The 24582-nt window shown below is 31.0% G+C and overlaps 1 protein-coding gene across 1 annotated transcript in view; it reads left to right on the top strand.

The window, feature by feature from the left end:
• LOC129980818 (uncharacterized) overlaps positions 1-24582 on the top strand; it is a 140636-nt gene that overhangs the window by 111273 nt on the left and 4781 nt on the right. The window contains exons 36-54 of the mRNA XM_056091209.1: positions 432-707; positions 3373-3627; positions 3875-4182; positions 5346-5539; positions 6686-7065; positions 7820-7985; positions 8938-9189; positions 10984-11184; positions 11601-11845; positions 12909-13004; positions 13885-14097; positions 15112-15385; positions 17151-17341; positions 17998-18171; positions 19271-19432; positions 20226-20384; positions 21543-21842; positions 23010-23211; positions 24367-24572. Coding sequence (XP_055947184.1) covers positions 432-707; positions 3373-3627; positions 3875-4182; positions 5346-5539; positions 6686-7065; positions 7820-7985; positions 8938-9189; positions 10984-11184; positions 11601-11845; positions 12909-13004; positions 13885-14097; positions 15112-15385; positions 17151-17341; positions 17998-18171; positions 19271-19432; positions 20226-20384; positions 21543-21842; positions 23010-23211; positions 24367-24572 — 4254 coding nt within the window. The remainder of the gene's footprint in view (positions 1-431; positions 708-3372; positions 3628-3874; positions 4183-5345; positions 5540-6685; positions 7066-7819; positions 7986-8937; positions 9190-10983; positions 11185-11600; positions 11846-12908; positions 13005-13884; positions 14098-15111; positions 15386-17150; positions 17342-17997; positions 18172-19270; positions 19433-20225; positions 20385-21542; positions 21843-23009; positions 23212-24366; positions 24573-24582) is intronic.

The raw sequence follows: 24582 nt of genomic DNA, 5'->3' as shown, positions 1-24582 counted from the left end.
TAAGTTGTTTTATAAAAATTGCTTTAATTTTTGGTTGGATGTTTCCGCTATTGAAAAAAAAATGTATAAAACATCTTTAATTCCAACAAATTTTACATTAGGCTTACAAACACTTTCTGTATAGAATTATTGTTAGATTCAGTGTTCTGTAAACATCCTAACGGTTGGTTCTTGCATTCTGAGACACAATCTGTATTCTGTTGAGCTTCTTCTTTGTTGTATTATCCAATGTTGAATAACGCTGATGCAAATTACTTTTATTATAAATTTTACCATGTGAAATATATTCACTTACATGAAACACAAATCGTTTTAACAATCAGAAAATTATATCAAATAAGATATGACATGCACCATATTTATCATTTTTAAAAAATTGAAAGCTTTTACTTTATTATGATTATGTTAATCTAACATCAAAATACTTTTAGGCTACTCAGGTCTTCAGTGCCAGATTGAAGTATCGGACTGCAACAACGTAACCTGCCCAGCCAGAGCTATGTGCCAGAACCTTCCTGGAATGGGTAACTACAACTGCCTGTGTCGATCAGGCTATGAAGGACCTGAGTGCGATACCACCGTCAATCCTTGCACAGCCGAGGAAACTCCATGCAGCAACGGAGCCACATGCGTACCTTTGTTGCAAGGTCGGTACAAGTGCGAATGTATGCCTGGATGGACAGGAAGAATGTGCGATGTTAACATCGGTAAGATAATGTTTCTTTCCACATCTCAGATTTTAAGTGAAAATTGTTTTTAATTGATTACATTCTTATGATCCTCCTTTTTATCAATGGATCAAGGAAATAAATCATGAACAATAATAACGAAATTATCTGTCAAAATCGAGATGAATGCGCTCTCATATGTTATTTAAATTAGTTGCTATGTTATGCATATGTTATTTAAATTAGTTGCTATGTTATGCATATGTTATTTAAATTAGTTGCTATGTTATGCATATGTTATTTAAATTAGTTGCTATGTTATGCATATGTTATTTAAATTAGTTGCTATGTTATGCATATGTTATTTAAATTAGTTGCTATGTTATGCATATGTTATTTAAATTAGTTGCTATGTTATGCATATGTTATTTAAATTAGTTGCTATGTTATGCATATGTTATTTAAATTAGTTGCTATGTTATGCATATGTTATTTAAATCAGTTGCTGTAGAATTTAAGAAATGGTTATTTGTTTGTGGAAATTAATATTGAAATTTCAAACTCTAATTTGAGAGACATTATTAAATTTATTAAAGATGCTAATAAGAGATTATTTTAAAAATTGTTTGAAAAAATAGGTCTTCTTTATTTATTTATGGAATGACTAAAACTCTGCTCTGCGCTAATAGTATAGTTTACTAAAGAAGTTGAAGGACTCGGAAAATATGCGGTTTATATTGTCAATGTGAGCTGCATTAACATTTGAGTAATATTTGAATGTGTTCATTAAAGGAGAGAAATATACATTTTAATTATTAAATAATTAATTAAAATTCAGTATATAAGTAGTATATAGAATATAGTTATAATCATTTAGTATATAGTTAGGGTCGCGCTCACAACACACATATCCGAGGTTCGATCCTCGGGCTGGGCAAGGTCGACTCAGTCTTTCATCCCTTCAGTGGGCCTATGGGTCGATAAATGGAGGACCAAGCATGTTTGGGAACTAAACACTGGAGGTTCCGCTTTAGGCTGACCACCTAATCGGGAGATATGTCTTGCGCCCCAGGGCCCTCGGTGAAGAAAGCAGATATGGATACTGTATGCCTTGGCCGACATGGACTGTCGTGGCTCTGAGTTTAGTTTTTAGTTATAATTAGGATATACAAGTAATTAATGGTAATTAGTTGTATTAGCCAAATCCAATAATAATTGTTTATGGTTATTTATTTCATCTAGTTACAATGCATTAACTAGTTTGCTTTAATTTTTCAAGGACCAAATATTTTTCAAAAAGATATTGGAATTGAGAATATATTCTTATACCAAAACTTTACAAATATAAATAAAAATTATATTTTTAAAAACTTCTTTTATTCTATTTTATATCGATCTATGGGTATAAAAAATTCGTGTTTGAAATTTCAGGTTTAGCAATACATTTAGAAAAACTCAACAGGTGACATTTTCGAAAGCGACCTAGCTATTACGAAACTGAGGTAGATGTAATATCAAGACCCATAAAATATAGTTTTATGTATTAACGCATATTTTGGATAACCAAATAATCATGTCAAGATATTTCATTTGACAGTCCTTGAGTTCTCCGTTGAAGTTGTTGATTATTGTATTAAAATATCTTTTTTTATAAAAATTCCGAAACAAAGAGCTTCTGTTACGTTTTTGCTTTGAGGTTACAGAAGTTATCAGTAGATTTTTAAGTAATAAAGAATGTTCTAACATTTATTTATTTACATCGGAAAATGTTCTTTCTCTATTGACAGCCAATAGCAATCTTACATTTTAACCCTTTAATAGTAAGATGGCATTTCTCGTTGTTAAATAATACGTTTTTGAGTTACCAGAAAATACTCACACATATTAAGCTCTTTACCATCAGTATAGAGCTTAACAAAGATTTTTTTTTCTTTCTCATATACATAGCATAAAGAAAATATAGTAACCATAAAAAAAATTCGAATTCGAGATTTGGACGAATCTTTATGTTTCAGACCTTCGAAAAACACAATTTTGGAAAATGTCCAACCGTCTGTCTATATCTGACAAAAATAACTCAAGAACGCTTTGAGCTAGATGGATGAAATTTGGTACTTGGTCTTTATACCAAATTTTCAGATTTCTATCAAATTTTGTACAAAAGTTTTTCATAGGAAGTCTGTCTGTCCGGCTGTTCGAATATATGTAATAATTACAAAACGAAGAGAGCTTTATAGATAAAATTCGCATAGACGTATGATGTAGAGACCTACTGAAATTTGAGAGAAATCGAACAAGGAGTTGACCATCTGTCAATCTGTGCTTTTAGAAACATGTAAATGCAACGAGTCAAAAAACGCAATGACTTAAATATATCAAATTTGGTATGTAGTTTTGTGATTACAACTGTAGTTTTGTGTCAAATCTTTGTTTCAATCGACTGAGAAAAACGCATTTGATACACAGATTCGATTTTCGTATACCATTAACCGCATGCCAAGGATTAATAGCCAAAAAACTCGCCAAGGTTGGCACGATAGATTCAGTAAAAATGCTAAATTCACGCCAAAAGTTCATACTTTGTAATTATTGTACGTTAGTGCTATGTAGGACGTTCTCTACTTTGACATTTATTAAACAGCATGCGAGAAAATTTGTTCTAATATAAAAAAACGTTCTAATATTTGCTATTCATTTTTTTTAGATGATTGTGCCGAGCAGCCTTGCCTCTTGGAATCTAATTGCACAGATTTGGTGAACGACTTCAAGTGCGACTGCCCTCCGGGATTCGCAGGAAAGAGGTGCGAACGAAAGATCGATCTGTGCCTCACCGATCCTTGTGTAAATGGTGTATGTGTGGACAGACTCTACTCCTATGAATGCATCTGTGATCCTGGGTGGACTGGAAAAAGCTGTGATAACAACATCAACGAATGTGCAGAGAATCCGTGTGAAAATGGTAAATGAGATGTCTCGTTATTTTAAGAATAAGCCTGATAAAATAGCTAATTCCTAGAATTAGCTAATAATTTAATCCTCTTATTTTACAACCTATAATAAAAAATATCTTCATGGTCATCTGAAAAATATTTTATTTATGTGATATCATACCTAAATACATTATAACATCACAAGCCATATCGCATGCAAAATCTTAAATTTTATTCGAATACTACTCAGATATTTTCATCATTATTTCATTGCAGGTGGTCAGTGCATCGATTTGGTGAACGACTTCAGATGTGTTTGTGATGCCGGCTATACCGGTTCCAGATGTCAACATGAAGTCGATTCTTGCGAGTCAGAGCCATGCCAGAATGGTGCCACATGTCTTGATCATCTCGACGGTTTCTCCTGTTTGTGCCGCCCAGGTTTTGTAGGTTTGCAGTGTGAAGCCGAAGTCGATGAATGTGTGAGTGGACCTTGTGATGCTGCTGGAACTGAAGCCTGCGTCGATGCTGACAATGGATTCAAGTGTCGATGCAACCCAGGATACACGGGAGAACTTTGTGAAGTACGTTTCAGTGCAAAATTTACAAACAGTAATGTATTAATGTTTAAACCATACTATTATATTGTGTTAAATACTGAAATCGGACAGAAAATACTATTGTGAAGAAAGTAATTTTGTACTTTTCAGTTGGCAAGGAATCAGACATTCTCAAACTAAAATATTATAGCCAAATAACAGTTTAGCTTAATGACAGCTTAGCAACTTAGTATATATATTAATCAAATGCTGGGCCAGAAGTCGCTGAAAACTACTCCAAACGAGCATAGAACTAGTCATCATCAAGTATCGTATCACCGTCAATCATCTGATTGGCATCAAGTGTCGTCAAACACTACATTTTTGTCAAATATTGGTGGTAGAGTAGCATAAATAGTAGACAAACGAAGAGTCAACGATGATTTAACCCTTTCAAAGGCCGTGGGAAGTATGCTTCCCACCAAATTATCAATCTTTGTATGAAATGGTGTAGGTTGGCATAAGTTTTGACAATTTTTTTAGAAAGACAGAAGCTTAGATGCTTCAGTTCTTTATCTCATACAAAATGATGTGTCTTGGTTTGTCACTTAATTATTAATTAACCAAATTAATTAATTAATGAAATTAAATTTATCTAATAATAAGCTAAATGAATCCCTTTTCTTATTCTAATTTCAAGACTAAAAATATTTTAACATAATATGACTAGAAAAAAATGGCCCTTTAAAGGGTTAAGGCGCCACAACAAATGCAATGCTGAAAGAAATGTGATTGCATGATTTTTTTCTAATGTGCCCATTTAAGTAATTGTGTCAGCCTCATATTTAAAATGTGGCAACAACTAGGATTGTGTGTTTTACTGGCATGAAACTATACTCACCAAGTTAAAATATTAAGGCAGGTATCGCCAAATAAAAGCGACAGCGTAGAGTAGATAGTTGCCAAATATTTAAGTCAGATTTGACGAACCAGCGATAGCAGAGTACTAACAGAACCATACAGGTAATTTTGGTCAGTTTGCGTGGAAACGAAAGATTGCATCATCACTTTTATAATATGTTGATATATATTTATATAAGCTTGTACAGATCAAATAAGTAGAACTAAATTTGCGTGAAAATAAAAGGCACATTCGAATTTGATTTTATAATGCATTGGAAATTTTAATCATAATCTTCTGATTTCAGGTTAATATTGATGAATGTGCTTCTGATCCTTGCCTTAATGGAGGAACCTGCACGGATTCGATTGATGGGTTTATTTGTCAATGCCCAAGTGGATGGACTGGTCAACGATGTGAGTCTGACAGCGGGGGTTGTACCCGTGAACCATGCCTTAATAATGCCAACTGTATTGATCTCTTCCAAGATTTCTTCTGTGTGTAAGTAAAAAACATCTTTCTGAGAGATAATCATTATCATTCCTTTTAATTTTCCTTGAATCTTAATATTCATGCTAAGTGTAATAATTCCATTCAACTTCATTTTTCGAAATCATAACATCTATAATAGTTTACATCCGTATATCCTATATTCTAATTTATCAAGAAACAGAATCGATAAATCTCTTCTAACTTCAGTTCATAGAAAATATAAAAGCTGTGATGATTGAATGAAATTCTAAAAATAAAGAATTAAATAATTATTTTTATCTTTTACTTATTTATTTATTTTTTGGTTATAAAGGAGCATATAATTCTTTAAGACAATCTAACTTAACCTTTCTTTGCATGATGATGGAAAATTCCATCATAACATTTAGTGAACAAAAAAATTGTACTCAAAATATGTATATTTCAAACTGGTTATTGTTGGCAACTTTTTTTGACTATTGCCTAATAAGAAACATAGCTGTGAAAAAAATCAAATATCACAATCATTATAGTGGGTTTAAACTTGTCATTCCGCTGTTTGTTGTGGTTGGAAGCAACGTGCGATTTCTTAAACATTTTTTATAACTTATCCGAGATTTTTTTTACTAATAAAAGCGATAACGTGTGGAGAAATTTAGAAGAGAGGAACACTGAAGATTTTGTACTGTGATTAATATATAAATTTGTATGACGATGGATATTTCTATCATACTGTTTTTTTACTTATTTTATATTATATATTTATACTAGGAATTTTTAAACATTTTTCCTTTAATCTAGAGCATGAATTTTATCACTCTGATTTATTTCACAAAAAAGAAAAATCATGCAAAGAAAGGTTAAGCTAATAATAATAATTTAGAATAAGTTTCAATAATAAAGCATTCAATACAATCGAACAATTATAATCTTAAACAAAAACGATTGCAAAAATTTTCTTACCAAAAGGTATGTTGAAACCACTTGTATTTCTTCATAGCCTCCTAATTCAAAGATCCGATTACATCTACAATATCTAAATGCATAACCATTATACTATATGATTTCTTATTAAATGAACAATTGCTTAATGTTGTTTTAATAATATTCATCTGCAGATTACTTCATCAGCAGTATTTTCCAAATATTAATTCCACATTTTTTATTTGCAATCAGATGCCCATCTGGAACGGACGGCAAAAAGTGCCAGACCTCACCCCAACGTTGTATCGGCAACCCCTGTATGCATGAAGGCCTTTGCCTGGATTATGGCAGTGGTCTCAACTGCTCGTGTCCCTCGGAATTCACAGGTATTGGATGCGAATATGAATACGACCCTTGTGAGGACAACGTTTGCCAAAATGGAGCCACTTGCACTCGTATGGAGGATACATTCCTTTGCACGTGTCCTTCAGGATTCACTGGAAAATACTGCGAGCAAGATATACCCGACTGCACGCAAAATTCCTGCCCCACAATCGCCACTTGTATCGATCTAACCAATGATTTCTATTGCAAATGTCCTTTTAACCTTACAGGAGAGGACTGCAGAAAGAGTAAGCATTTTATTCTGATATATTTAGCTTGACAGGTTTCATAGAATATTGTTATAATTTTTATTCACTTCTGGATTCATCAGAATTCATAAGTTTTGCGGAGTTTTACATTCTTGGTAAAATTATATTTTAATGCTTTCAGAATTTAATATCAATAAACCAATTAATTTCAAATTAAATATAAAAAAATGCAATCTAGCAGTGAATTTGCGAAAAAAAATTGATTGCAATATTCTATAGCAATTAAAATTAAATTCTGTATTAACTAAAGAAGTAAATAATAAAAATTAAAAATTTTAAAAGACAGGCTTTTATTCGAGTTTTATTTAAAAGTAAGAAATAAATTTTTAAACAGATAAAAAAATCGCTGCAAAATAAAAAGTAAAAGCACGAAGATTGATAGCAATCCAATGAGGGATTTTTTATAAAATCGAAAATTCCAAACCATTCTTTAAAAATATATGCTATCCAATTTATTTAAAGTATTTCTAATCAGCCCTTCATACTTTTACGATTTTATTTTAACCTCCTTATTTAAATGTTTCAACTTTTATGAATACTAATAAAATTTTTCAAACATCTTTATTGATTATATTTTATCGTATAACATCACATTTCGTACATAAGTTTAAGTATAAATGTAAAATTGTTCTCATTAAAAACGTACAAATCTTTACAACAGCGAAGTTAACACATTTCAGCTGTTAATTCACATTTCAGCTGTTCATATGTTAATAATTAATTACTTTTTCAGCTGTTAATATCGATTATGATCTGTACATTAATGACGAAAGCCGTTCTTCAAGTGTTGCTCTGGCCACACCTTTCCTTTTGAACACAAATAGTTTATCCATTGCTCTGTGGATTCAGTACAATTCACCCAACTCCAAAGGTGTATTCTTTACTCTTTACAGCGTAGAGTAAGTATTTTCAAATAAGAATTCAAATGCTTGTGCTGTACTTTTTTATTCTTTCTTTCTTTTTACTTTCTCGTATACGCAGAAAAAATTCGAACGTGATATTTTGACGAATCTCTACGTTTTAATCCTCCCAGAGTCCGAAAAACACATTTTTAAAAAATTGCCGTCTGTCTGACTGTGACAAAGATACTCAAAAACGTTTTGATCTATATAGATGAAATTTGGTATACGGTGTTAATACCGAATTTGTAGATTTCTAGGAAATTTTGAACAAAATCCGTTTAGAGCAAGTCTCTCTGTCCGGCTGTTCTAATCTAACATGATAACTACAAAATGAAGATACCTAGATGGATAAAATTTGGCACACACACTTAACATCTATAGTGTAGACACCTTCAAATTTTGAGCCAAATTCAACTACAAATTGACTGTCTGTCAGTCCGTATTGTTAGGAACATGTAAACGCGATAATTCAAAAAGGCAATGACTTAAACATATGAAACTTGGTATGGGATTTTTATGATTATAAGTGCAGTTTTGTGTCACATTTTTGTTTCAGTCGATTGGGAAAAACGTATCTAAAATACAGATATGATTTTCAGATGTTATTAACCGCATGTCAGTGCTTAATCATCAATTAACTCGCCAAGAATGGCACCGTAGATTCCGTAAATTAGCTAAATTCACGCCAAAAAATATTCCGTAATTATTGTATGCTAATGCGATGCAAGGCGTTCTCTGGTATAATACCGTTATTAGAGAGTATGCGAGAAAGTTTTAGGGAGACCAGTTCCGACAGTTTCTTTATGGTTTTCAAAGAACAAAGAACCTCCTTCACTTAAAAGATTTTTCTCTCTTTATGAAGTTATTTCTTTACTTTCTTAACATTTATTGCTTATTTTCAATAAAAATGTTTAGTATTTCTAAATAAAAATGAATGTTTCTTCTCTAGATCGGCTCATCTGCCTTTAGGCAAGCGTGTCCTCATCCAAGCAGACGATACAGGTGTCTTGATATCTTTGTTCCCTAATTCTACCAACGACGTATTCCTGCGATATTTGGAGAATGTTCCAATCAATGATGGGCAGTGGCATTACTTGGTCATCACGTGGAACGGAGCCGAAGGAACCCTGGCCATTATGATGGACACGGCTCTAACAGGTTTCGTGGAAGATTATGTTTCGGGAGAAACCCTGCCTAAATAGTAAGTGGAGATTATTATTGTGATTCCGTTTTTATGATACAAAAGTTATATTTGGTCACATAGCTCCAAATATATGATTGGAGAAGTTGTAAGTGTTTTTATATCAGGTGGTAAAAGTTTAGTTCAGTTGCATTAACGCTCTTTTTAAAGTAACATTAGAGCTTTTGGGAGCGGACCTCGTAATTTTGAGCCGCGATCAGATGACGAGGACGACACCTGAGTTGGCACTTCACCTTCCCTAACTTCCGCATCACACCAGTGGAGGACGTTTGGCTCCTATGGATTTAACGTGCACCAGATCCGCTTACATTATGGTTCTTCGGTGTAATCGGGTATCGAACCTGAAATCTTCCGGCTCCGAAGCCACCAGGCTACCACGACTTCTGCGTAGTAAAAGCCATTAATGAAAATAAACTGTGATTACAAAAATTGTCGTTGGAAGATTCCCAATGATTTATTATTTTTACATAACTTTATTTCACTTACTTCATTTTAAAATTGGAATTTGGTAAAAAAGAATTCATGTTAACAATGGAATTCATGTTCAGAATTAAATATTTTCATTTCCTTCATGATATACTAGATTGAACAATTTTGCATTTGTGCATTAAAGATGATAATGCACTATTTTAATACTTAGTTATGAAGAATATATAATATTTCATTATAATTAATGAATATATAGTACTTCATTGCAAATTAATGCATTAATTTAATGAAATTTTGGTTCCTTTTTTTTTTTTTTTTCATCGAATTTACTGCTTGGTAGTGAATTCGATGAAAAAAAAAGATCTGAAGATTCCTTTATATATGTTGTAATGAATTATGAACTAAAGACTAAGAAATAGAAAATTATTTATATATTAAAAGTTTTTAATTTTTAATACACCAAGAAAAATAGATTTTAAAAATTTATTTTTATTAAATTTATTTCAAATTTATTTTGCTGCGCACAGCAAATAAGTCGTTCGAAATTATAAATTTCAATTTTTTTAAGTAAATGGCATTATTAAAATGAAACAAATATTTATTTCACCTATTATATCGATAACACATTTTATTTAAGACATTAATTATTAATTCAATCCCTTAAGAACTACTGGGACACCTAAGATATTTCTTGTTAAAATGATTTATATCCATTAAGTTAATAGCTTCTTTGATCTAATTACAAGCTTTACTATCGAAAATTCAATAGTCTAATGAGTAAGTTAAATTTATCTTTGTGTTTAAAGCATTATCAGTAATAGTATATATTATGTGTATAATGAATAAACTCGTAAGATTATAAGTAATTAACGCATTTATAATTGACGCATATATACATTACATAAGTAATTATAAGTAATTGACGCATTTATTCATGCATTTATAAGAGTGATTTCATATTTTAAATATTATTCAATCAATTTGATGGATTTTTTAAAAATGTTTTAATTACCAATTTAACATAACATTAATATGAAATAAAAATTTGAAAAATCGAATCAGTATTTGGGACAGATGGACTAATTATTCGATATTCTTTACTTTTTTCTTCAATTTCTTTAAATATATAAATTCACGAATTTTATTTGTGTCCAATAAAATCATATACCTGAACAATATAATTCTCATATTGCAGTTTCTGTATATAACATCACAAAATATGAACAAATAGATTTCAGAATCATGTAATAAAGAGCAGATAGGATAGCCGAGGGAAGGAAGGGCCCTCTGCTATCTTATCTACTTTTCTATTTTAAATCTAGTCACGGTTATGATTTATTTTAAACTATGAATATTTTATTCTAGCGGCTGGGTAAACCTGGGTGCGCCTTTGAACGACGAGAACAAAGCAGTGGCCGGTGCAGGGTTCCATGGACGTCTCAGTCGCGTCAATGTGTGGGATCGACCCCTCGATGTGAACACAGAATTGCCTGTGCAGTTCAGGGATTGTAGAAACGCTCCCGTTCTCTTCAACGGCTTGTTGCTTAGGTGGACTGCTTACGATAGGTAAGCATCTTTTAAAGATTTTTTTTACGTGTTGAATGTCATATATATATATATAATTAATGGGGTGTCATAAAAGCTTTCGTTTTAATAATTTCAGTAATTCAGTTTTTTTAGATAGTAAACACAGAGTGGTCAGAAACTATAGTTTTTTAAAGCCTTTTTGATTCACAATACTTCAAAAATTTGTGAAAAAGCAAATAAAATAAATAATTAATGATATTTTATTTTATAATCTATAATAAAATAATAGAATATAAAATTAAAAATTTTAAAAAAGCAAATAAAATGTGAAGAAAAATAATAAAAATAATATGCTAAAAAATATTGAAATAATTCAGCAAAACTGCACGCAAACTTTTTTCGATATTTTTCCGCCGAGTTTCCAAAAGCAAACAATTTTTTTCTTCTTTTAACAGAGTGGTTGGCAATGTGGAAAGACAGAGCCCCGGAATGTGTGGTGAGCGGGTTTGTCCAGTGGGGTACACGGGAGATAATTGCCATATTCTGCATGAAGACAAGACTCCGCCTCAGCTGCTGCACTGTCCTCCTGATAAATGGGTAATCAGCAACAAGAAATCAACAGCCATCAGCTGGGATGAACCCCGATTCACAGATGATCTGAGGTCAATGAAGGTCATGGAAATGAACAACTTGGAATCAGGTAAGGATTCTTCCTGTAGGTTTGTCATTCTTATTAAATATACCGTCATTTCCAGAGCCAAAAGTTTTCTTTCCTACTTAACTTCACTGTAATTTAAGGATTTTCAGATATAGTATATGTTTCTAAACTATTTGTTCAACAAATCTAAAAGAAAAATTAATGTGATGAGTCAGATGATTGCATGTCCTACAACATAATGGAATGGATATAGCTAAGAAAAATTCCCGGTAGTTGTACAGTAAATGTAAACCAATAAGCTTCAAAGTGGAAAACGATATGTCACATGAATAATCCCGAGAAAAAGAGACACAGTATACAACCAAAATGTAAAAACACAATACATAAAATAGATACAATACACAGCCAAGATGTACAAAGACATAATATACACCAAGATGTACTTATAGAAACTGACAAATCAACCACACAGCAGATAGTAATAATAAATAATAGTAATTGCACTGTCAGTAATGCATAGAATCAGACAATTTATCAGTTTGCCCTACGAGAAAAACTTATACAATTTTGCTATAAGGTAGTTTTGTTTCGATATAAGTTAAAATTTTAATATAAGCCAAAGGTTGGATATAAGATAGTAAAATAAATAATGTCTTTATGGTTAGAATTTAATCTCTATAAATGTCTAACCAAAGAGGCATTAGTCGTTTTGAAAGTTTCAGGTTTATAGTCTTCCGACGGGATGTGACAATTGAAGGATTTCTTCAGAAAGATTTCCAGATATCGGTTAACAGAGTAAAGCCATAATTTTCACATTTTTAGAACCTTCATTTTTGTCACAGAGTCATCAAACGGATCATGTTTGCACTCCATATTGAGTTATTAACTTGGCCTTCGTTAAAAGTCTCACCAATAGAGGAGATCTCTTTCATTAGGATTCTCTCTTTTCTACCTAAAAACTAATATGACAGGAAAACTGTATAATAGATTCTCCAAATATCTGATAAAAAAAATTGAATAACATGATTCACAATAATTTTCATTTGAAACGTCAGTCATTGTTGAACAATGAATGAACATTATAACTTCTTTTAAATCTTTATAGGTCAATCTTTATCTCGAGGTGTGCATGATTTGACGTATGTGGCACAAGACGAAGCAGGAAATACAGAAAAATGCAGTTTCAGGATAAACATTATGAGTAAGTTCATTTATATATAAACAAATTATTGTACTTTCTGTTTTATTTAATAATACTTGAGACAGCGGCATTGCAAAAGACGACTGTACTTTCATGTCTAATATTTTGAGCATATAAAAACTTTTATGTAAAACAGAATAATATACTAAAAGTTCTTTTGATATCTGAAACCATATTAAAAGTAAACCGAGACAGTCAGTTGAACCGAAATATTTTTAAAAAATTCCGAAAGCTAATTCTCTTTGTAATTTATTACTGTCTTTAAAAGAATGCCGTAAAAAAGGAAGTATTCCAAGTAGCAATATAGAAACGAACAATAAAAAAAATTCTGTAAATTTTTGTAATTCAATAGAAAGAGCAAGACTTAAGATTAAATTATTTCATTCTTCTGTTTACTGATTATTTATGTCTTGCTTGTACTCATATAGATTACAGGATTTTTTTATTTTAAAATTGCTGTAGGTTATATCTTATGACGCATGCTCCTAAGTTAATATGAACATTTTCAAAATTAAAATATTTTTTCTCTTAAAAAATATATAATCCTATTCCTCCCCCCAAAATAATTAATTTCAGTTTTTACTTCTGTGATACATATATCAAAACTATGAATTCGATTTTGTTCGATTGAATTCGAATCTGATAATCAGACAATTATTTAGCTGATATTTTATTAGATTAAATTCATTATAAAAAATACGAAGTGAGAAGAGTGTTTTAGCGGAACATTTATATTTATAATTAGGTCATAGTTTTGTTTTAAAAAAGTTTGAGCTGCAAATTCATTCACATTTAATAAGAGTTTTTTTCCCATTGGTTTTAAGAAAAGCTTATTAAATTCCTAAAAGCAATTTCAAAATAACATAATTCCACTTTTCAGGTGAATTCTGCACTATTCCCATGCCACCTATTGGTGGCCAGTTGGGTTGCGCAGACTGGGGTCCTGGTGGCAACTTCAAAGTATGCACCATCACTTGCGACGAAGGAAAGGAGTTCTCTGAGAAGATTCCTCGCTTCTACACCTGTGGAGTGGAAGGATTCTGGCGGCCGACCAGCAATCCAGACGAGCCCTTCATTTTCCCAGCTTGTGCAAGTATGTATCAGATCCATTATTAGTTTAAGGGATTTGTTTGATCCTAAAACATTTCATAAAAACACTCCAGAATTATTGCTGATTTTCTATACATTGTATCACTCGTGATCAGAAATGGCTTGTTTCGGTATCGTTAATTTTTGATAAAACTTGCATTTAAAGTTTTATTCGTTTTCGTTTTCAAAAATATTCAGTAACTCAGTATTTTCAAAATAGTCAGTGTTTTAGAAAAATCGATTATATTACTAGCTACATTTTTAGGTTCTTTATCATCTCAACAAAAGATAAAATATATTGATAAAGTATTAAATTTGTAAATTTCTTGATGATAAATTCGTTTTATTCTATAAAGTTTCAGGGCATAAAATGAACTAAAATAATTTTGTAACTATGAAAATTAAATCCTCAAACGGGTTGCTTGTCAAATAAATAAGATACAGATTTCCTAAATTAAATGTTAAAGAAAGAAGTTAGATTAGGCAATATGTCGTCACTTTTTTCAAAAAGAAACAAGAAATTAATTAACCCTAGTCTTATATAACATGAGATTTCTGACACGTGTCGATTTCATTGGAATTTCATACACGTGTTCGACCTTGACAAGGGAAGCAGAGGGATCAGTTTGAAGAATCTGTTACATCAGCGTTTCTCTATGCCTTCACTCGGCATGTAGGAATCGCTGACGCAATAATTTTTACAAAACTTGTGTTGAATTAATTAGAATTGAAATTAGAGTTTAAAATATCATTACACACACACACACACACATATATATATATATATGACGACTCAAAATTGAGCTAACAAATAAAAAGTCAATAAAGTGATGATTCTTTCTTATGTTACTTTGTGCACTCTTAAAATATTCTAATGCCTCTAGAAGACTGAACACCCTTTCCTAGGCGATTTTTATTTGCGACCATATATTTACTTTGTACTTTTGTTTGGCGTTGTCTTGAATCGTCCTATATAATAGTACGAAAAAAAGCATAAGTTCTTCTTATTTTTTTCTAGCCAAAAAGTCTGCTCGCCGAATTTTCAAAATTTCTATGGACTTCCAGTCCTCTGTAATATGCTCCGATTCCGGACGAAAAATCCTACACGACCGCATCAAGGAAAGTCTTCGTCGGGTGAACTCAGATTGGAACATGTGCTTGGATGATGGTCCAGACACGAATTGCGGAGACTTGAAGGTCAAGGTCACTTGCAATAGACAACAGACAAGAGGCAGACGACAGGCAGAAACCAGCGACGTGTATACAGTGGAAGTGCAATTCCCTGCCAAGAAGTGAGTATTGAGAGTATAACGCTATAATGCCAGCTAACTAATTTCATTTTCTTTTCTCTTTTTTGAGTTTTTTTTTTTTTTTTTCATTCTAAATTTAATATTTGAAAGATTAGGTAAATAATAATCTTCAGAGCAACTCAAAACTTTGGGGTAACTTTGAAAATAAATAATAATCATAAAAATACATCCTTTGAAAAAAAGTTGGAAATGAAGTCTGATTTTTGTGTCACTAAAGTAGAATTAATTGATATTCAGGAATGGAATTTAAGCCACCAGATCGCTATACCATTGTCGAAACAAGATATTGTGTAAGATATGATAATGAATAGGATAGGTTGAAAACATCTTGTATGCCACTATCCATTCTAGAATAAAATTATCAAATAAGAAACTACGATTGTAGCATTAATTTTCTGAGTCCTAAAAGCCTTGGAGCTTTGGTACTTTAAAATGCTGGAATTTCCAAGACAACAAAAATTTCCTAATCGTAATTCCCAATGCCATGCTAAGTTACTTGATAACTTGATGTAAAAGAGAATTTTCGCAGTCGATACCCACTGGAGAATTTATGCAATGAATTATCCTAAATGGGTTTGGTTCTTCGCACTTTCAGGATGAAATATTCTAACAAGCAAAATATGCTCTACAGGTATTCATCACTCACAACGCAAGGATATTTGAGTGATCATCGTACTCTATTTGAACCGATGTTTGGGGCGTTTCAGTATTGAAACAGTTAAGTACCATTTCTTGTGCCTAAGCATTTGGAATGCGGTTCACCAAAATTTCTCGTCTGATAACTAAATTCTTGAACGGGAGGATTAGCAAATTGAATATTTTTAAATCATTTCTTTACCAATCGTCCTATCTTATGTAATGCTCTTTCGATTAGTGAGTCATCTATTTATATTACTACTAATGAGTTCTGGTTTCATGACGAAAATAATTGAATCACATTCCTATCTTTTCTAAGCAATTGGCATCTTCCTATGTTCTTTCTTTTGAGAATTATTGATTTCTTTAACTTCTTCGAACTTCTTAATTACTCTGTACTTTATCAACATTTTTGTTTTATTGATATACTTAATGCACATATTGTAAAAAAAAAAATACTTGATAAATTATTTCATAAGAGGAAATTTTAAAATAAAGGTTCCCATTTTGATAATTATTTATTTGAAGAACAGTCTCTTCTTAATAGCCAGATATAGTTTTGAATTTTATTAGTTGTTCAATTTATTTAAGCAGCTCTTAAATATATTTTTTGCCAAGTATAGAAAAATCTATTCTTATAAACTTAAATGAGTGGCCATATCATGCATTATTTAAAAAAATTTATTTAAAAATTTATGCGCATTCAATGAGTATCCAGATTCATTCTAAAGAATCTAGATTTATATGAGGAATCGCACAAAAATCATTTAGATTTTTTCTTGAAAAAGCAATTGAACTTTGTTATTGCATAATTTCATTTGTTTCCACGAACTGTACTGAATTTCAAATTTTGTAATATCGCTGCAAAAATCCTTTACTTTCGTCGTAAACGAATGTATAGAGCTTCTAAAGTTAATACACTTTTTAAAACGACCGTAAGATTGTTTAAGTTTATATTAATAATCAGAAATTAATAATACTCAAAACAAGAATATTTTAATATGCAGATAAAATTGGTAATGAGTGAATCTTTCATAAACCTTCTGTCGTTAAAAAGATAATCTACATCACAAGTAAAATTACTCACATTTTCTTGCCATTATATTTACAGTGATCCTGTGGTAAACAAAAACAGCCAGGAGCGATCCACAGTTCAAGAAGTGACAGAGAATGCTATACTGCAGAAATCGGCCTTCGATGTTCGTAATATCCTGCCCAATGTCCTACCTGACCTAACATCCCTGAAGCTAGTGACGGACTACGCATGTCCTCTTGGAGAAGTGGTCATTGGATCTAACTGCGGTAAGTATTGTCTTCTATCTCTTGAACTATAAGAAAAAAAATTTCTAATTTGTAGATGTTTATGATATTTGTAATAACAAAATAAACTCTTATATTAAAAAGAGAGGGAAATAATTTTTTTAATAAAAAGAGTTATATTTTTAAGAAATTATAAAATAAAAGAATAAATAACATCGTAACCGAATTTTTTCCTAAAAGTGAAATAAACTCTTTTAAGGACAAATGTAAAGAATTCTTTTTACTTTGATGCTCAGATTATCTACTAATATAATGCAGAAAAAAATTTAAATGACTCTAATTTGGATTTAAGATATCTAATATGAAAGAAATACCACATCAGATGAAAAAATTTATCCTCATCTTGCTTTGTTCATAGATATATTGCTATAAATTAACAGTCATCCTTTAACGAACACAGCAGAAAATGGTCTCAGTTAGTAAAAAACATTCAATTTGATTTTGTTTCGTCTATTTTAAAACTGGTGAAAATCTGAAAATATTTCTCGTGGCCAAAATGAACATCTCAAAAGAACAAAATTTCAAGTTCATCCCAACAACTCATCTTTTTGTTTTACATTTCTTTGTTGTTGCCAAGATTTATAGTAATTAGAGTTTATACTAATATTTTAATTCATAATTGTTGTTTTTTTTCACAGTGGAGTGTGCTATCGGAACCTATTACGAGAATGCCACCAATGAGTGCACCCTATGTCCTGTGGGTTTCTTCCAGAATGAAATGGGATCCCTGGCCTGCAAACCATGTCCCGCCATCGCTGGAAGACAGGGCACCACTCAGTCACGTGGAGCTCGGTCAGATGATGAATGCAAAGGTGAGTTTCACACTTACTTACTTCTTGTGTTCCTAACTTTTTCAAATTCTCTTTTACACTTTATATCCTGGCAATATGTGAAAGCAATGTTTGAATTAGCAATTATACTTTCATGGCTTGACAGTTCTCAGAACGACACAAAAAGTGGTTGGCAGAAAATGGCAGCTAATGACAGAATTTAAATTTTATTACATATTTTTTAGCTTACTTTGAATTGTTAATATACGAAGAGAAAGTAGAAAGGAAAAGACATTTTTTTTCTGGTTCTGTAGGCTATTTATTTTTATGATTATCGTAGAACTAATTTAAATATACCAAACAAAAATGAAAGCTTTGAAATTCAACTCCAATTTATTTTTAAAACTTGCTGCGAAAGCGAATATCGTCAAGAACTGAAGTAAGAATAGAATTCTTTATTGAGAAAAGATGTTAGTAACAAAATTAGCATGAAAGAAGTAAAATATAATAATAATAAATACTTACAAAAAATGATTTAAATACTATTGGTGCTGTAATTCAGTCACTATTGTTCCTTCAAGGAAAAAAAGCATTTTCTATAAGTTACTTATCCATGTTAGTAACCTATAAGAGAAATATCAATTTGCTTGACTTGATGTCAAAATTCGTGATAACAATACTGCCTACTACTCTTCCACCCCAGCAACCCCCTCCTTCATACGAGTCACACCACAAGAATTATCTTAATCCTTCCTAATTATCTGCAAACGTAAAAACAATATTTTAAATGTAGCTCAGCAATTCATTTTAAGTACTGTTCTAAATAATTTCAAAATTTCACAAGAATAAAATGAAAATGACACTTGGACAATGCAAGACTCAAATTTTTATGACGTTTACCTTCCAGCAAATCAATAAATGTAAACGAATTTAATATTAAATTATATAACGGTATCTAAAGGAAACAATAGTATATGAGTAAGTATATCACAGTTTGAATCTTATATTATCTTAAAAGCAATCATATGAGAATCATCAATCTTATGAGCGTCATCTTATCATCTTATGAGCAATGTAATCCATTTTAATAAATTTAAATTATATTTTTAAGAAAATGCTCTGATTAATTGTTATTTCCTAGAACACTGTACTGCTGGTAACTATTATGACGAACAGGTGGGATCCTGCCAGCCTTGTGGTTATGGGTTCTACCAGCCACAAGATGGCGCTTTTACATGTGTGGCATGTGGAGCCGGCCTCACCACCAGACGAAACCAGGCTGTCTCCAAACTGGAATGTCGAGGTTAGTATTTAGTTAACATTAATAACAGCCAATGTATTTGTATGTTTTCTTTTTTTCAAACTGAACATTTTATATTTGAGTATGTGACCTAAAACTAAAATTCGAATTAGGCAAAAAAAAAAAAAAAAAAAAAAATCGTTTTAGCTTATTTTTATCTAAACGGTTTCTGTTTATGAATATTTGAGTTATTTTACAACTCTGAATTTATCATTTTGAGTATGATGAGTATTTTTTCATTCTATTACCAAAATTTATTTATTATAAAGAACATTATCATAATAACTTTATAACGAGATTTTACATGATTTAGAACACAAATTACGTACATGCAATTAGTTCTTTATTCATTCATAATATGAATATTTTTCATTCTGTTACTAAAATTTATGTATTAAATAAAACATCACCACAATAACTTTATAACGAAATTATACATGAATTAGAGCTTAAATATCTTGCGTATAATTAGTGCTTTATTCATTCGTAATAAAATATTTTTGAATGAATAGATTTTTATATTCTAAAAATTAAATTTAGTAATTGTTTCGATTGAAATAAATTATTTATTTCTATTTCAATGAAGCTATTTCATCTTTTTTATTTACAATTTAAAATCGTTGTGAAAATTACAACAATTATTCTGATCTCTATATAATTCTCTATTCTATATTATTTTGCATTCTAGAAAATAACATTTCCTTTTCACACATAAGCATAGATAAAATTTAATGACAGTATTTTTTCTCAAACTACTTGGCATTTTTTTTAAATATCACAACAATTTATGTTTCAGAGGAATGTTTGTCTGGCTACGAGTTAGATGAAGGAGGGGATTGTGTACCTTGTCGAAGAGGATTCTTCAGATCCAGGGGTATGCCAGCTTGCCAACAGTGCCCGACAGGCAAGACGACGCCTGATGTAGCCGCAACTAGCGAGCAAGAATGTCTCTTAGGTATTTATCATTATTTTATAGGGTAATGCATATAGAATAAATAGTAGTTAGATAAGCATTGTTAATGTTATTTCACAAATAGTTTTTGATCTAACGTAATGCCAGAGTTTGCCAGGCCAGTAGTTTCAGTAATGGAATTGTCTGCTGTTCGGGATCGCAGCTATCACATTCGATTCATCAAAATTTATATTTAAACCAATGCTAGCATAGTTAACATTTTTAATTAATTCTTGGGGATTTAGAGTCATTTAGTTCGTATGAACTAGAACTCATCATCAGAACGATATCCGTTTTCAGTCGTGTCTTTAATGAAACGGATTCCTGTGACTATTTTTAAAATAAAATTTAAGGTTACTAATAAATATCTTTATTTTTTTATAAATTATTAAAAATATAACATTCAGATATTAATTTCATGGTTTTTATTCAACATATAATGATTTTTTTAGCATTATAATGCTTATAACTGGCATATCATCAATTGGCGTAATACTAGTGCAATGGGAAAAAAACTTTGAAAGTTTGCTATAGCACAGACAGATATTACAGAAACACATTTTCATTGCATTTCAATATTCAAATAATAATCTTTTTATTGGCTTCAATTTTCTATAATTTTTTACAAACTTTAAATTAAAGAATATATTTCCCAATATTTTACGCTATTATAATAACTGCGTTTATACTTGAACATTAAAGATAGTATTACGAACATTTTTTGTGCATATTAATTCTATCGCTGTTATATAATTAAAAATATATTTCAAAAAATAAAATAAACGAATTGTCAAAAAACATCATCATATTTTCATGCACATTAATTCTTTCGAACCATATGGCATGCATTTGTACCATTTCTCTATAAAACTATTTCAAATTCGTTTTAAAAAGGTTAAAAGTACATATAAACTTTATTTTATTTGCCATCTACCCTATTTTAAATTCTAACAATAATATCGTTTGATTAGAAAAGTAGGCATCAAATAACATTGACCGCCCTGCAATCACTGTTTCTTCAATTAGTCCTTTTTCAATCTCTGACTCTCTAGATAGATTCGTATTATTAGAGATTCCTAAGATTGGGAGTCAGATAATTGAATTTCTGTCATAGTACAAGAATATAACCTTGTCTTACACGTCTTTTCATTCCATATTTAGACATCTGCAAGCCGGGCATGTTTGTCGATCCTTCCACGCAACTCTGTGAATTGTGTCCCAAAGGCACGTACCAGGACAAGGAAGATAGGATGGCTGAATGCATCAAATGTCCTCAGGATACGACTACCCAACGCACAGGGGCAACATCTCTAGAGGAATGTTCCAATCCATGCTTTGTGAACGGAAGAGAGAGAATCTGCCAGGCAAATGCTCAGTGTGTCTACAGAGAGGAAATAGACAATTATGATTGTGAATGTCGGCCAGCATACGTCAAGAACAATGACACTCAAGAATGCATCCGTAAGTGTGAAATAATATAGTGTTTTTAATGATTAAGATCACTTTTTAAACATTCTTGAGTATTTATTACAAAACTTTCAGCAGATAGTTTCCTTTCTATAAGTTTTGCTTTGTTATATGAATAAAAATATCAAATATTATTTTCCTTATTACACACAAATTTGAGAAAGAAAGAAATGAAATCATTCTCAATATTGATATTTAAATCTGTTATTGGACAAAACTATTTTTTGTTGTTGCTGATTAACTTTTTGCCATACCTACTAGTCAAATACTCATTATAGAGAAAAGGTAGCCATGGAGCTCTTAGGTGTTACCCGAAGTTTTAATTTCGATATATAAAAGTAGAATGCATTTCTAAGAGACTATCAGACTGATCCACATTTGTATTTCATTTCATAATGGATCCAGAAGGCATTTTAACAACACGATCACAATGAGAAATTCATTGCTAAATGATCAAGAAGATCTTCTAACCATCTCGACCATAATAAGTAATTCATAGCTAAAGTGAACGGTAGTCAGTCTCATTTTGAAAAATATTGGCTAACAGCAAAGCAAAGATAGAAACCATGACCTTCTTCATTAGACTATCTTATCCAAGCCTTAATAAAAGAAGCAAACTGAAATATAATGTTATGCGATAAAGTTAGACAAACCATTTTAGAAAAGAAAAAAAAAATCAAAATGCATATTGGAAAACTTCATTTTTTTTTTCAAAAGAATTTTTAAAAATTTTATTTAAGTATGTGAAAAAGGTTTTCTAATATTTGAAAAACTTAAAGAAACATCCATTTTTCGCTTTTTATAGAAATTCGTTTGAATGCCTTAGAGATTACACCTGTGTCTTCCTAACTGTATTTAATCTAAAAGAATTGTTAATCATAAAAATTAAGATTAAAAATCAGTTTAGATAAATAATATTTAAATTTATATCTGAAAATATCAAAAATAAAATAAATAATTTATTGCATGATATCACTGTATTCCTAGTTATATTTAGTCTAAACTTATCATTAATCATAATCATCTTAGTCTATCTAATGATACAAAAATAAAATTAGCGGTTGATTTCTTGAATCATTTAAACAATAATCTTAAATATCTATCAGAGCATAGCTTTAATATGCAATCTATGTATCTAATATCTCACTCCATTATTTTCAGACGCATGCGAGAACTTCTGCGAAAACGGTGGAACCTGCGAAGTGAGTCCGCATACCTTCCGACCTAAATGTATGTGTCCAGCCAACTTCTATGGGGACAACTGCACGGAGAAATCTGAATTCGTGTATGTGGCCAGCGGTATTGCGGGAGCTGTCATTGTCATTATTCTTCTAGTCCTCCTCGTCTGGATGATTTGCGTCAGGTGAGAATGGTTGTTCTGTAATCATTTAAAAAGATTTATCGAATTCAATTTTTGGAAAGTGACTTAAATACAGCATCCGATTTCGAATTAAACAGTCAACTATCCAAAAGCGAATCAGCCGTCTGCCACTTTGGATGGCAAGAATATAATATCCTTCTTAGGCCAATTTCAGGGATTTTTGTCTTCTTTAATTTAATAAATTGTTCAAAATTTGATTCTCAAAGGCTGACACAATCTATTTTATCCATTCCTTTACTACTGAAATGCTCAGACAGTCTGTCTAATTGTGGATCTGACTTTCAGACTCAGAAACTTTAATTGCATCCTTACTCTCATTCATAAAGTTTTGCAGAACTGCAACTAAACACTAAAAAAAATTATGAAGTGTAAGGTTAAAAAAATAAAGAAATGATTACACTTACATAGTAAAATTTTTAATGATACATTTTTTAGATTTCATTTATTATTGATTATTTTTTACTTTCTCGTTTATTTCCAAATTTTAGAAATTAGAAGAAAAAAAATTTGCTTTGGAAAAGAGTCTTAAATTTCATTTGTAACATTTCCCATTTATACTGTACTCTCATATTTTTCAATTGGGTTTTAAAACAATATATCTTGTTATTGCACATGTGTAGCAGTACAGAATAGGAAATGGCTAAAATGCAGTAATTTAAGAAGCTGCCTTTCTCAGAAAAGAGGCACACCCGTTTTTCCACGTGCTTCGGTAGAGGATTAAAAGTATTGAATTAAAAATTGTATTTAAATGGGTAAAACTTAAGAACAATGACTCTCATCTCGTCAAATACAACAAAATCGTACGAACCGGCCAAAAATCCACTATCTCGGATGGCAAAAAAAAAAAAAAAAAAAAAAAAAAAGCAAATACCTTTTGGGTTTGTAATAAAATTTTCAGAATTACCACATTTTAGAAAAACTGGTAAAGAACATTCAATTTTAGAGACTACACATTACTTTTATGTCGCGCTTTGAAATATTACATCCAAAATTAAATACGTTAATAATTACATTTATTTACTGAAAGAAAAGATGAGGTGTTGTATTTCTTCAATGCCTATACACAAACTACCTCTAGTTTTGCGAGAAAATTTCTTTAAATCGATTTCTCATTTTAATTTAAATGTCTATCTACAGGTCCACTCGCAAGACAAAGATGCAGAAGATGCCAGAACCTCACATGGACTTGACGGGTTCTCAGACAAATTTCTTCTATGGAGCTCCAGCACCTTACGCTGAAAGCATTGCTCCTTCTCATCACAGTACGTACGCACATTATTTTGAAGATGAAGAAGATGAAGGATGGGAAATGCCAAATTTTTACAACGAAACTTACATGCAAGGTAATTTATG

The sequence above is a fragment of the Argiope bruennichi genome, chromosome 8 (genome assembly GCF_947563725.1).
Source record: "Argiope bruennichi chromosome 8, qqArgBrue1.1, whole genome shotgun sequence".
Lineage (NCBI taxonomy): Eukaryota > Metazoa > Arthropoda > Arachnida > Araneae > Araneidae > Argiope > Argiope bruennichi.
Note: the sequence above shows the minus strand (reverse complement) of the source record. Positions and strands in the feature narration are given on the sequence as shown.